Here is a 10,808-nt window from a genome sequence, read left to right on the forward strand (position 1 = left end):
GCCACGCCCTCGGCGGTGACGTCACTCAGAGACACGGCCCCTCCTCACGGGGTGTAGCGAAACTCTTAAAGAGACATGCCACTGCTGTGACATCACGCACAGGACCACGCCCCCGGTCACTCTGGCCTCGCCCCCTCGGTGACACCTTTGATGTGACGTCACACCCGCAACAGGGAGAAGAGACTCTGGGGGCACCCGCGCGGTGACGTCACCTGGAGGGCTACGCCCACGCTGAGGGAGTCACATGGCTGGGGGCACAGGGACACGCCCCGTGTGACGTCACTCCGCCCGGGGTGGCACCGGGACCTCGGGGGTGGCACTACGACCCGGGAGAAGGGAGGTCACCCAGCTCCATGGCGGCTGCCATCACCAGGAATCGGAACTACATTACCCATCATCCCCCTCGCACCTCCAGCTGACTGACAGGTTATTTACAAATCATCATTGGCACTTCCTCTAGTGGGCGGGGACAGCGGTGCGTGCCAGCCAATGGGCGCGCGGGGCGGGCCGCGGCGCGGCGGGGGAAGATGGCGGCGGCGGGCCGGTGGCGGGCCGGGCTGGCCCTGCTGGCCGTGCTGCTGGGGCTCGGCGGGACGGCGGCCGAGCAGACCGAAGAGCACCTCAAACGCGAGCACTCGCTGTCCAAGCCGTACCAGGGTGAGCGGGGAGGGTGGGCGGGGCCGGCGGAATGCGGCGGGTACCCGGTGCCGGTGGCCGGTACTGACGGTTCGTGTGGGCCGCAGGTGTGGGCTCGGCCAGCTCGGGGCTCTGGGACCTGCTGGGCAACGCCATGGTCATGACCCAGTTCATCCGCCTCACCCCCGACGTGCAGAGCAAGCAGGGAGCCGTGTGGAACCGGGTGGTGAGCGGGGACACCGGGAGAGGAGGGGACTGGGATGGGATCCGTGGGATGGGATGGGATGGGATGGGATGGGATGGGATGGGACGGGATCAATGGGATGGGATCAATGGGATCCATGGGATGGGATCCATGGGATGGGATGGGACGGGATCAATGGAATGGGATCAATGGGATGGGATCTATGGGATAGGAGGGGATGGGATCCATGGGATGGGATGGGATGGGATGGGACGGGATCAATGGGATGGGATCAATGGGATCCATGGGATGGGATCCATGGGATGGGATGGGACGGGATCAATGGGATGGGATCAATGGGATGGGATCAATGGGATCCATGGGATGGGATCTATGGGATAGGAGGGGATGGGATCAGTTGGATGGGATCCATGGGATGGGATCAATGGGATCCATGGGATAGGATCAATGGGATCAATGGAATGGGATCCATGGGATAGGATCAATGGGATAGGGGATCCATCGGATGGGATGGAATGGGATGAGATCAGTGGGGTGGGATGGGATCAATTGGATGGAATGGAATCCATGGAATGAGATCCATGGGATGGGATGGGATCCATGGGATGGGATCCATGGAATGAGATCCATTGGATTGATGGGATAAGATCAATGGGATGGGATGGGATCAATGGGATGAGATGGGATCCATGGAATGGGGAAAGAGTCAGGATTGGGATTGGGATCAGGTCAAGAGAGAGTTGGCATCAAGATCAGGATCAAGACTGGGACTTGGGCAGGGTTAGAAGAAAATCAGCATCAGGATTGGGATTGGGGCAGGGTCAGGAGAGGGATTCCCAAACTGGGAATTGGATTCCCAAAGCAGGAATCGGATTTTTCCTTGGAATTCCGTCTCCCAAAAAACCCGCCAGGACTCCCTCAGAGCACGGAATTAATTGGCAGCTAATTAATAATTATTAATAATTGCAATTAGCAGCTGCTCCTGAGGTTTTCCTGCTGCTTATTGGGTTTTGTTGGAGTCACTCCCTCAGTGTTCAACCCTTGGGTGACAACCAATTTCCTGGGATTAATGATGTCTTTTTGGGATTAATGATGTTTTTTTGGGATTAACGATGGTTTTTTTGGGATTAATCAGCCAGGATCCGGTGAAGGGTGCCCAGGGCATGGTGGGTGTGGATTTAGGGACTGAGGAATTCCCAAATTTCCCCATTTTCCCCCTTTTTCCCCTCCCTGCCAGCCCTGCTACCTGCGGGACTGGGAGATGCAGGTGCACTTCAAGATCCACGGGCAGGGCAAGAAGAACCTCAACGGAGACGGGTTCGCCATCTGGTACACCAAGGACAGGATGCAGCCGGGTCAGCACCTGGGGACAGGGCCTGGGGACACCTGGGACACCTTGGAGAGGGTTTGGGGACACCTTGGAGACCTTAGAGAGGTTTGGGGGACACCTGGGACACCTTGGACAGGGCCTGGGGACACCTGGGACACCTTGGAGAGAGTTTGGGGACACCTTGGAGACCTTAGAGAGTGTTGGGAGACACCTGGGAGACCTTGGAGAAGGGTTTGGGGGACACCTGGGACACCTTGGACAGGGCTTGGGGACACCTGGGAGACCTTAGAGAGAGTTGGGGACACCTTGGACATCTTGGATAGAGCTTTGGGGATGCCTTGGAGACCTTGGACAGGGCTTGGAGCAACCTGGACTTGGGGGACACCTTGGACAGGTCTTGGGGACACCTTGGATGCCTTGGAAAAGGGTTTGGGGACACCTGGGACACCTTGGAGAGGGTTTGGAGGACACCTGGGACAACTTGGAGAGGGCTTTGGGGACACCTTGGAGACCTTGGACAGAGCTTGGAGCATCCTGGATTTGGGAGACATCTTGGACAGGGTTTGGGGACACCTTGGACAGGGCTTAGAGCAACCTGGACTTGGGGGACACCATGATAGGGCTTGGGGACACTATGGACAGGGTTTGGGGACACCTGGGACACCTTGGAGAAGGGTTTGGGGGACACCTGGGACAACTTGGACAGGGCTTGGAGCAACCTGGACTTGGGGGACACCTTGGATGCCTTGGAAAAGGGTTTGGGGACACCTGGGACACCTTGGAGAAGGTTTTGGGGACACCTTGGAGAGGGTTTGGGGACACCTTGGAGAGGGTTTGGAGCAACCTGGACTCATGGAGAACATCCATGGGATGGTCCTTGGTCCTTGAGGACTTTCCCAGACCAGTGACAAAACTTCTTCCCGACGTTTCTTTTCCCCTTCCAGGACCCGTTTTTGGGAGCAAGGACAACTTCCTGGGGCTGGGGGTGTTCGTGGACACCTATCCCAACGAGGAGAAGCAGCAGGAGGTGAGAGCTCCTCATCCTCTGAGCTCCTTCCTCCTCCTCCTCCTCCTCCTCTTCCCATTCCTTTTCCACATTTCTTCTTTTTTTTTGGTCAGGGAAATTGGGAGAGAATTTTCGAGCTGAGCTCCAAAAAAAAAAAATCCAAAAAAAGATCTCCAAAAAGGTCAAAAATAGATCCAAAAGGACAAAAAGAGCTCTAAAAAAAAATCAAAAAGAGCTCCAAAAAGTTAAGAAGCGCTCCAAAAAAATTAAGAAGAGATCTAAAAGATCTAAAAGAGATCTAAAAGGTCATAAAGATCTCCAAAAAGATCAAAAAGAGCTCCAGAAGGACAAAAAAAAAAAGCTCCAAAAAACCAAAAAGACCTCCAAAAGGTCAAAAGAGCTCCAAAAGATGAAAAAGAGCTCTAAAACATCAAAAAAGATCTCTAAAAAGATCAAAGAGAGCTCCAGAAAGGTCAAAAATATCTCCAAAAGATCAGAAAGAGCTCCAGAAAGACCAAAAGAGCTCCATAAAGGTCAAAAAGAGCTCCAAAAAATCAGAAAGAGCTCCAAAATATCAAAAAGAGCTCCAAAAAGGTCAAAAAGACCTCCAGAAGGACAAAAAAAGACCTCTAGAAGGTCATAAAGAGCTCCAAAAAATCAGAGTTCCATAAGATCCAAAGGAGCTCCAGAAACACCAAAAGAGCTCCAAAAGGAGCCTACAAAACGACAAAAAGACCTCTAGAAGGTCATAAAGAGCTCCAAAAAGACCAAAAGACCTCTAGAAGGTCACAAAGAGCTCCAAAAAATCTAAGAGTTCCATAAGATCAAAAGGAGCTCCAGAAACACTAAAAGAGCTCCAAAAGTAGCTCCAAAAAGACCTCTAGAAGGTCACAAAGAGCTCCAAAAATATCAAAGAGTTCCATAAGATCCAAAGGAGCTCCAGAAACACCAAAAGAGCTCCAGAAGGAGGCTCCAAAAGGACAAAAAGACCTCTAGAAGGTCATAAAGAGCTCCAAAAAGACCTCTAGAAGGTCCCAAAGGTCTCCAGAAAGGAGGAGAAGCGCATTTGCCGTGGTTTTGGGCCCTGTTGGACTCTGTGACTGTGTTGCTCTCTCTTGCTTTGTGCTAATCGTGGAGGGCAGGCTCAGAAGAGGAGGTACAGCCCTGGAAACCAGGTACTGCCTCCTGCTGTCCCACCTGGAGCTCCCCGTTCCCACCTCCAGGAACCCCGGCAGAGGCTGCATGGACACGGAATGGGGGCTCGGTGCTGGGCTGGTGGGAGACGACCCTGAGGGATGGACCTTGGGGTCATCCCGGTGGTGTTTGAGGAGATTTTGGGGGTTTGGGATCCACAGGGATGGACCTTGGGGTCATCTCGGTGGTGTTTGAGGAGATTTTGGGGTTTGGGATCCACAGGGATGGATCTTGGGGTCATCCCGGTGGAATTTGAGGAGATCATTTGGGGTGAAGGATTTTGGGATCGTTCCAGTGTAGGTTGGAGAACTTTGGGATCATTCCCATGTTGTGTTGAGCAGATCTCTGTGGGGTGAAGGACCTTGGGACCATTCCTACATTGGCTGTAGGACTTTGGGATCATGGTTGGAGAACTTTGGGATCACTCTGGTCTTGCACTGAGCTGACTCCTGTGAGGTGAAGAACTTTGGGATCGTTCCAGTGTTGGTTGAAAGAGTTTGGCATCATGGAAGGACTTTGGGGTTGTGGTTGGAGAACTTTGGGATCACTCTGCTCTTCCACCAAGCTGACTCCTGTGGGGTGGAGAACTTTGGGATCGTTCCAGTGTAGGTTGGAGAACTTTGGGATCATTCCCATGTTGTGTTGAGCAGATCTCTGTGGGGTGAAGGACCTTGGGATCATTCCAGTGTAGGTTGAAGGACTTTGGGCTCATTCCCATTTTGGTTGTAGGACTTTTGGGATCGTGGGTGTAGAACTTTGGAATCACGGTTGTAGACCTTTGGGGTCATGGTTGGAGAACTTTGGGATCACTCTGCTCTTCCACTGACCTGATTCCTGTGGGGTGAAGGACTTTGGGATTGTTCCAGTGTAGGTTGGAGAACTTTGGGATCATTCCCATGTTGTGTTGAGCAGATCTCTGTGGGGTGAAGGACCTTGGGACCATTCCCACGTTGGCTGTAGGACTTTTGGGATCGTGGTTGTAGAACTTTGGGATCACTGTGCTCTTTCACTGAGCTGACTCCTGTGAGGTGAAGAACTTTGGGATCATTCCAGTGTAGGTTGGAGAACTTTGGGATCATTCCCATGTTGTGTTGAGCAGATCTCTGTGGTTGTAGAACTTTGGGATCATTCCCACATTGGCTGAAGGACTTTGGGATCACGGTTGGAGAACTTTGGGATCACTCTGGTCTTGCACTGACCTGATTCCTGTGGGGTGAAGGACTTTGGGATCATTTCCATGTTAGTTGGAGAACTTTGGGATCATTGCAGTGTTGGTTGGAGGACTTTGGGGTTGCTGTAGTAGAACTTTGGGATCACTCTGGTCTTGCACTTAGTTGACTCCTGTGGGGTGAAGAACTTTGGGATCATTTCCATGTTAGTTGGAGAACTTTGGGATCATTCCAGTGTTGGTTGAAAGAGTTTGGCATCATGGAAGGACTTTGGGGTTGGAGAACTTTGGGATCACTGTGCTCTTCCACCGAGCTGACTCCTATGGGGTGGAGAACTTTGGGATCATTCCAGGGTTGTGTTGAGCAGATCTCAGTGGGGTGAAGGACTTTGGGACCATTCCCACATTTCTTGAAGGACTTTGGGATTGCGGTTGGAGAACTTTGGGATCACTGTGCTCTTCCACTGAGCTGATTCCTGTGGGGTGAAGAACTTTGGGATCATTCCCATGTTAGTTGGAGAACTTTGGGATCATTGCAGTGTTGGTTGGAGGACTTTGGGATCATGGAAGGACTTTGGGATCACGGTTGTAGACCTTTGGGATCACGGTTGTAGACCTTTGGGATCATGGTTGGAGAACTTTGGCATCACTGTGCTCTTCCACTGAGCTGACTCCTGTGGGGTGGAGAGCTTTGGGATCGTTCCAGTGTAGGTTGGAGAACTTTGGGATCATTCCAGGGTTATGTTGAGCAGATCTCTGTGGGCTGGAGGACCTTGAGATCATTCTCACATTGCTTGAAGGACTTTGGGATCATTCCCACATTTCTTGAAGGACTTTGGGGTCGTGGTTGGAGAACTTTGGGATCACTCTGGTCTTACACTGACCTGATTCCTGTGGGGTGAAGAACTTTGGGATCGTTCCAGTGTAGGTTGGAGAACTTTGGGATCATTCCAGGGTTGTGTTGAGCAGATCTCTGTGGTTGTAGAACTTTGGGACCACGGTTGTAGACCTTTGGGATCACTGTGCTCTTGCACTGAGGTGATTCCTGTGGGGTGAAGGATTTTGGGATCATTGCAGGGTTGTGTTGAGCAGATCTCAGTGGTTGTAGACCTTTGGGACCACGGTTGTAGACCTTTGGGATCACTGTGCTCTTGCACCGAGCAGCTCCATCCCCACCCCACATCCCCTCCCCAGGATCCCAAACCTCCTGCAGGATCCCAATCCCCGTTTTCCCCCCTCGGGCAGCGCGTGTTCCCCTACATCTCGGCCATGGTGAACAACGGCTCGCTGACCTACGACCACGACCGCGACGGGCGCCCCACCGAGCTGGGCGGCTGCACCGCCATGGTGCGCAACCTGCACCACGACACCTTCCTGGTCATCCGCTACGTCAAGAGGAGACTCACGGTCAGTCTGGGGGCTCCAGGTGGGATCTGGGTGGGTTTGGAGGCTCCAGGTGGGACCTGGATGGGTTTGGAGGTTCCTGGTGGGATCTGGTTGGGTTTGGGGGCTCCAGGTGGGATCTGGGTGGGTTTGGAGGTTCCAGGTGGGTTTGGAGGTTCCAGGTGGGATCTGGGTGGGTTTGGAGGTTCCAGGTGGGTTTGGAGGTTCCAGGTGGGATCTGGAGTTTCCTGGTGGGATCTGGGTGGGTTTGGAGGTTCCAGGTGGGATCTGGAGGTTCCTGGTGGGATCTGGGTGGGTTTGGAGGTTCCAGGTGGGTTTGGGGGCTCCAGGTGGGATCTGGGTGGGTTTGGAGGTTCCGGGTGGGTTTGGAGGTTCCAGGTGGGTTTGGAGGTTCCTGGTGGGATCTGGGTGGGTTTGGAGGCTCCAGATGGGGTTCCCGAGTGAATTTGGGGTTCCACCACCATGGTGCGCAACCTGCACCACGACACCTTTCTGGTCATCCGCTACGTCAAGAGGAGACTCACGGTCAGTCTGGGGGTGCCTGGGTGGGTTTGGGGGCTCCAGGTGGGATCTGGGTGGGTTTGGAGGTTCTGGGTGGGTTTGGAGGCTCCAGGTGGGATCTGGGTGGGTTTGGAGGTTCCTGGTGGGATTCCCAAGTGGATTTGGAGGTTCCAGAGTGGATTTGAGGGTTCCAGGAGGGATTCCCAGGTGGATTTGGGATTCCTGAGTGGATTTGAGGGTTCCAGGAGGGATTCCCGAGTGGGTTTAGGATCTCCAGTGGATTTGAGGGTTCCAGGAGGGATTCCCAGGTGGATTTGGGATTCCTGAGTGGATTTGGGGGTTCCAGGAGGGGTTCCCGGTGGATCTGGGACAGGCCCGGGTGGTCCCTGCAGGTGCTGATCGACATCGACGGCAAGCACGAGTGGCGCGACTGCATCGACGTGCCCGGCGTGCGCCTGCCCCGCGGTTACTACTTTGGGACCTCCTCGGTCACCGGGGACCTCTCAGGTACGGCCTGGGGGGCTCCCGGGGGGTCTGGGGGCTCCGGGGGGGCTCTGAAATGGATTTGGGGTTTTGTTTTTGCAGACAACCACGACATCATCTCGCTGAAGCTGTACCAGCTGACGGTGGAGCGCACGCCCGAGGAGGAGAAACGGGACCGGGAGGTTTTCCTGCCCGTGGTGGACAACCTGAGGCTGCCGGGAAGTGAGTGGGGCTTGGGGAGTGTCCCACCTCAGAATCCCATCCCAAAATCCAAAATCCCAGCCCGGAATCCAAAATCCCATCCCAAAATCCCAAACTCCCATCTCAAAATCCCATCCCAGAATCCAAAATACTATCCCAAACTCCCAGACTCCCATCTGAAAATACCATCCCAAAATCCAAAATCCCATCTGAAAATCCCATCCCAGACTCCCATCTCAAAATCCCATCCCAAAATCCCAACTCCCAGCCCAAAAAAATCCCATCCCAAACTCCCATCTCAAAATCCCATCCCAAACTCCCAGACTCCCATCTCAAAATCCCATCCCAAAATCCAAAATCCCATCTGAAAATCCCATCCCAAACTCCCATCTCAAAGTCCCATCCCAAAATCCAGAATCCCATCCCAGAATCCAAAATCCCATCTCAAAATCCCATCCCAAAATCCAAACTCCCAGCCCAAAATCCCATCCCAGACTCCCATCTCAAAATCCCATCCCAAAATCCAAAATCCCATCCCAAACTCCCAGCCCAACCCTGTTCCTCATCCTCAGATCCCAAATCCCATCCTAAATCCCACCCCAAACCCCAAACCCCAAACCCGTGTCCCGCAGTGGAGGCGCCCCTGGAGCCCATGAGCGGCCTGGCCCTGTTCCTCATCGTCTTCTTCTCGCTGGTGGCCCTCGTCTTCGCCATCGTCATCGGCATCATCCTCTACAACAAGTGGCAGGAGCAGAGCCGCAAGCACTTCTACTGACCCCAACCCCTGGGGGGCCACATCCCCATTGCCACCCGTGCCAGGGTGCCAGGGACCCCTAAAGGACGGTGCCAGCCTGGCTGAGGAGTTCTGGAATGTTCCCTGGCAGAGACCTCCCAGAGCTTCTCCATTGTTGTGGCCACCACAGAGACCTCCCAGTTGTCACCATCCAGCTGTGGCCACCAGAGCCACACTCAGGCTAGTGGTGCCACATCCTGATTGCCACCAGTGCCAGGGTGCCAGGGAACCCCAGATCCCTGGCATGGGGACGGTGCCAACCCAGCTGAGGAGTGCAGAGACTTCCCAGAGCTTCTCCATTGCTGTGGCCACCAGAGACTTCCCAGTTGTCACCATCCAGCTGTGGCCACCAGAGCTCCCTCCTGGGCTGGTGGTGCCCGCATCTTCATTGCCACCAGTGCCAGGGTGCCAGGGAACCCCTAAAGGACGGTACCAGCCTGGCTGAGGAGTTCTGGAATGTTCCCTGGCAGAGACTTCCCAGCGCTTCTCCATTGTTGTGGCCACCACAGACCTCCCAGTTGCCACCATCCAGCTGTGGCCACCAGAGCCACACCCAGGCTAGTGGTGCCACATCCCCATTGCCAGCTGTGCCAGGGTGCCAGGAACCCCTAAAGGACGGTGCCAGCCTGGCTGAGGAGTTCTGGAATGTTCCCTGGCAGAGACTTCCCAGAGCTTCTCCATTGTTGTGGCCACCAGAGACTTCCCAGTTGTCACCATCCGGCTGTGGCCACCAGAGCTCCCTCCTGGGCTGGTGGTGCCACATCCTCATTGCCACCAGTGCCAGGGTGCCAGGGAACCCCAGATCCCTGGCATGGGGACGGTGCCAACCTGGCTGAGGGGTGCAGAGACCTCCCAGTGCCACCATCCAGCTGTGGCCACCAGAATGAGCCCCCCAGGACGGGGACGAGCCCCTCCGGGTGCTGCTGCTGCTTTTCCCAGCTGGATGAACTGGAAGCGCCCCCTCCTCAATTTTGGGGGGGTCCCCACCCCATTTCCCAGCATGTGGCCACACCCCTGCATGTCGTGTCCTGGGGCCACTCCTACCTCAGGCACTGCCACCCACGGGGGTTGGCATCGCCCTCCTGGCCAGGATCCACCAGGATGCCAACCCTGAACCTCTCCAGGATGTGCCCACCCAGGACAGGGTGGTCCTCAGGGGGGTTTTGGTGGTCCCTGGATGGGTTTTGGTGGTCCTTGGATGGGTTTTGGTGGCCCCAGGCTAGGAGGGATTGTCCACACTGGGAGCTGTTTGCAAGGAGAGTTTTCCCAGAATTTTATTTCTTTTTTTGGGGTTAATTTGGTGGCATGTGCCTCTCCTGGAGCTGTGCCCAGGAACCCAGGACAGGTCCCCAGGAGGGTTTTGGTGGTCCCAGGGTGGATTTTGGGTGGGTTTTAGTTTTGCCCCAGGTGGGTTTTGGGTGGGTTTTGGTGGCCCCTGGGCAAGGAGAGGACCGGGGGGATTTTCTGTGCTGGCACTGGAGAGCTGGGAGCTATTTCCAAGGAGAGTTTTCCTGGAATTTTGTGTCTTTTTGTCATTCCTGGGCCCATGAGGAGGGGTCTCTGGGGGTCCCAGCCCCATTTCTGGGCTGCTCAGGTTTATGGGGAGGGGTCTCTGGGGCTCTCACTCCCATTCCTTGGGGTTTTGGGTTTATGGGGAGGGGTCTCCGGGGGTTCCAGCCCCATTTCTGGGGGTCCCAGCCACACTTTTGGGGGGGATTTGTGTGGGTGACGAGCGACTCGTGGGGTCAGCAGAGACCAACCACACCATTTTTAGCATTTTTGTCAATTTTATTTTATTTCGTCCCTTACTTTGGGCAAACACCGTGGATTCCCCTGCCGGTGTCCGTCTGTCCCTCCCTTCCTCCGGGCCAGTCGCGGGGCAAGGGC

At 54.8% G+C, this 10,808-nt stretch overlaps 1 protein-coding gene across 8 annotated transcripts; it reads left to right on the forward strand.

Moving 5' to 3' along the window:
- Positions 1-129: 129 nt before the first annotated feature.
- Positions 130-10,438, forward strand: LMAN2L (lectin, mannose binding 2 like). 8 transcript variants are annotated; one of them, XM_074559301.1, is made up of 12 exons: positions 488-657; positions 744-862; positions 2,079-2,196; positions 3,116-3,198; positions 4,320-4,352; positions 6,785-6,965; positions 7,056-7,146; positions 7,197-7,253; positions 7,371-7,468; positions 7,837-7,951; positions 8,030-8,149; positions 8,761-10,438. In XM_074559301.1, exons 1-12 carry the CDS (start codon positions 528-530, stop codon positions 8,963-8,965), a joined length of 1,350 nt encoding a protein of 449 aa, XP_074415402.1. In that variant the 5' UTR covers positions 488-527; the 3' UTR covers positions 8,966-10,438. The 8 variants fall into 8 exon arrangements, 7 of the variants coding, with proteins under 7 accessions (XP_074415403.1, XP_074415401.1, XP_074415402.1 ...); XM_074559302.1 differs by lacking the exon at positions 488-657 and adding an exon at positions 130-426 and having other exon boundaries at positions 4,320-4,452; positions 7,056-7,253; XM_074559300.1 differs by having other exon boundaries at positions 487-657; positions 4,320-4,452; positions 7,056-7,253.
- The last annotated feature ends 370 nt before the right edge of the window (positions 10,439-10,808 follow it).

The sequence above is a fragment of the Zonotrichia albicollis genome, chromosome 26 (assembly GCF_047830755.1).
Source record: "Zonotrichia albicollis isolate bZonAlb1 chromosome 26, bZonAlb1.hap1, whole genome shotgun sequence".
Taxonomy (NCBI): Eukaryota; Metazoa; Chordata; class Aves; order Passeriformes; family Passerellidae; genus Zonotrichia; species Zonotrichia albicollis.

Bases quoted from the DNA above. Each gene is read 5' to 3' on its own strand.
- LMAN2L (XM_074559300.1), top strand. From the start codon at position 528: ATGGCGGCGGCGGGCCGGTGGCGGGCCGGGCTGGCCCTGCTGGCCGTG. The intron at 6,966-7,055 runs GTGGGATCTGGG...TGGGGGCTCCAG, and splicing joins GGTCAGTCTGGGGGCTCCAG to GTGGGATCTGGGTGGGTTTG. The intron at 7,952-8,029 runs GTACGGCCTGGG...TTGTTTTTGCAG, and splicing joins GGTCACCGGGGACCTCTCAG to ACAACCACGACATCATCTCG.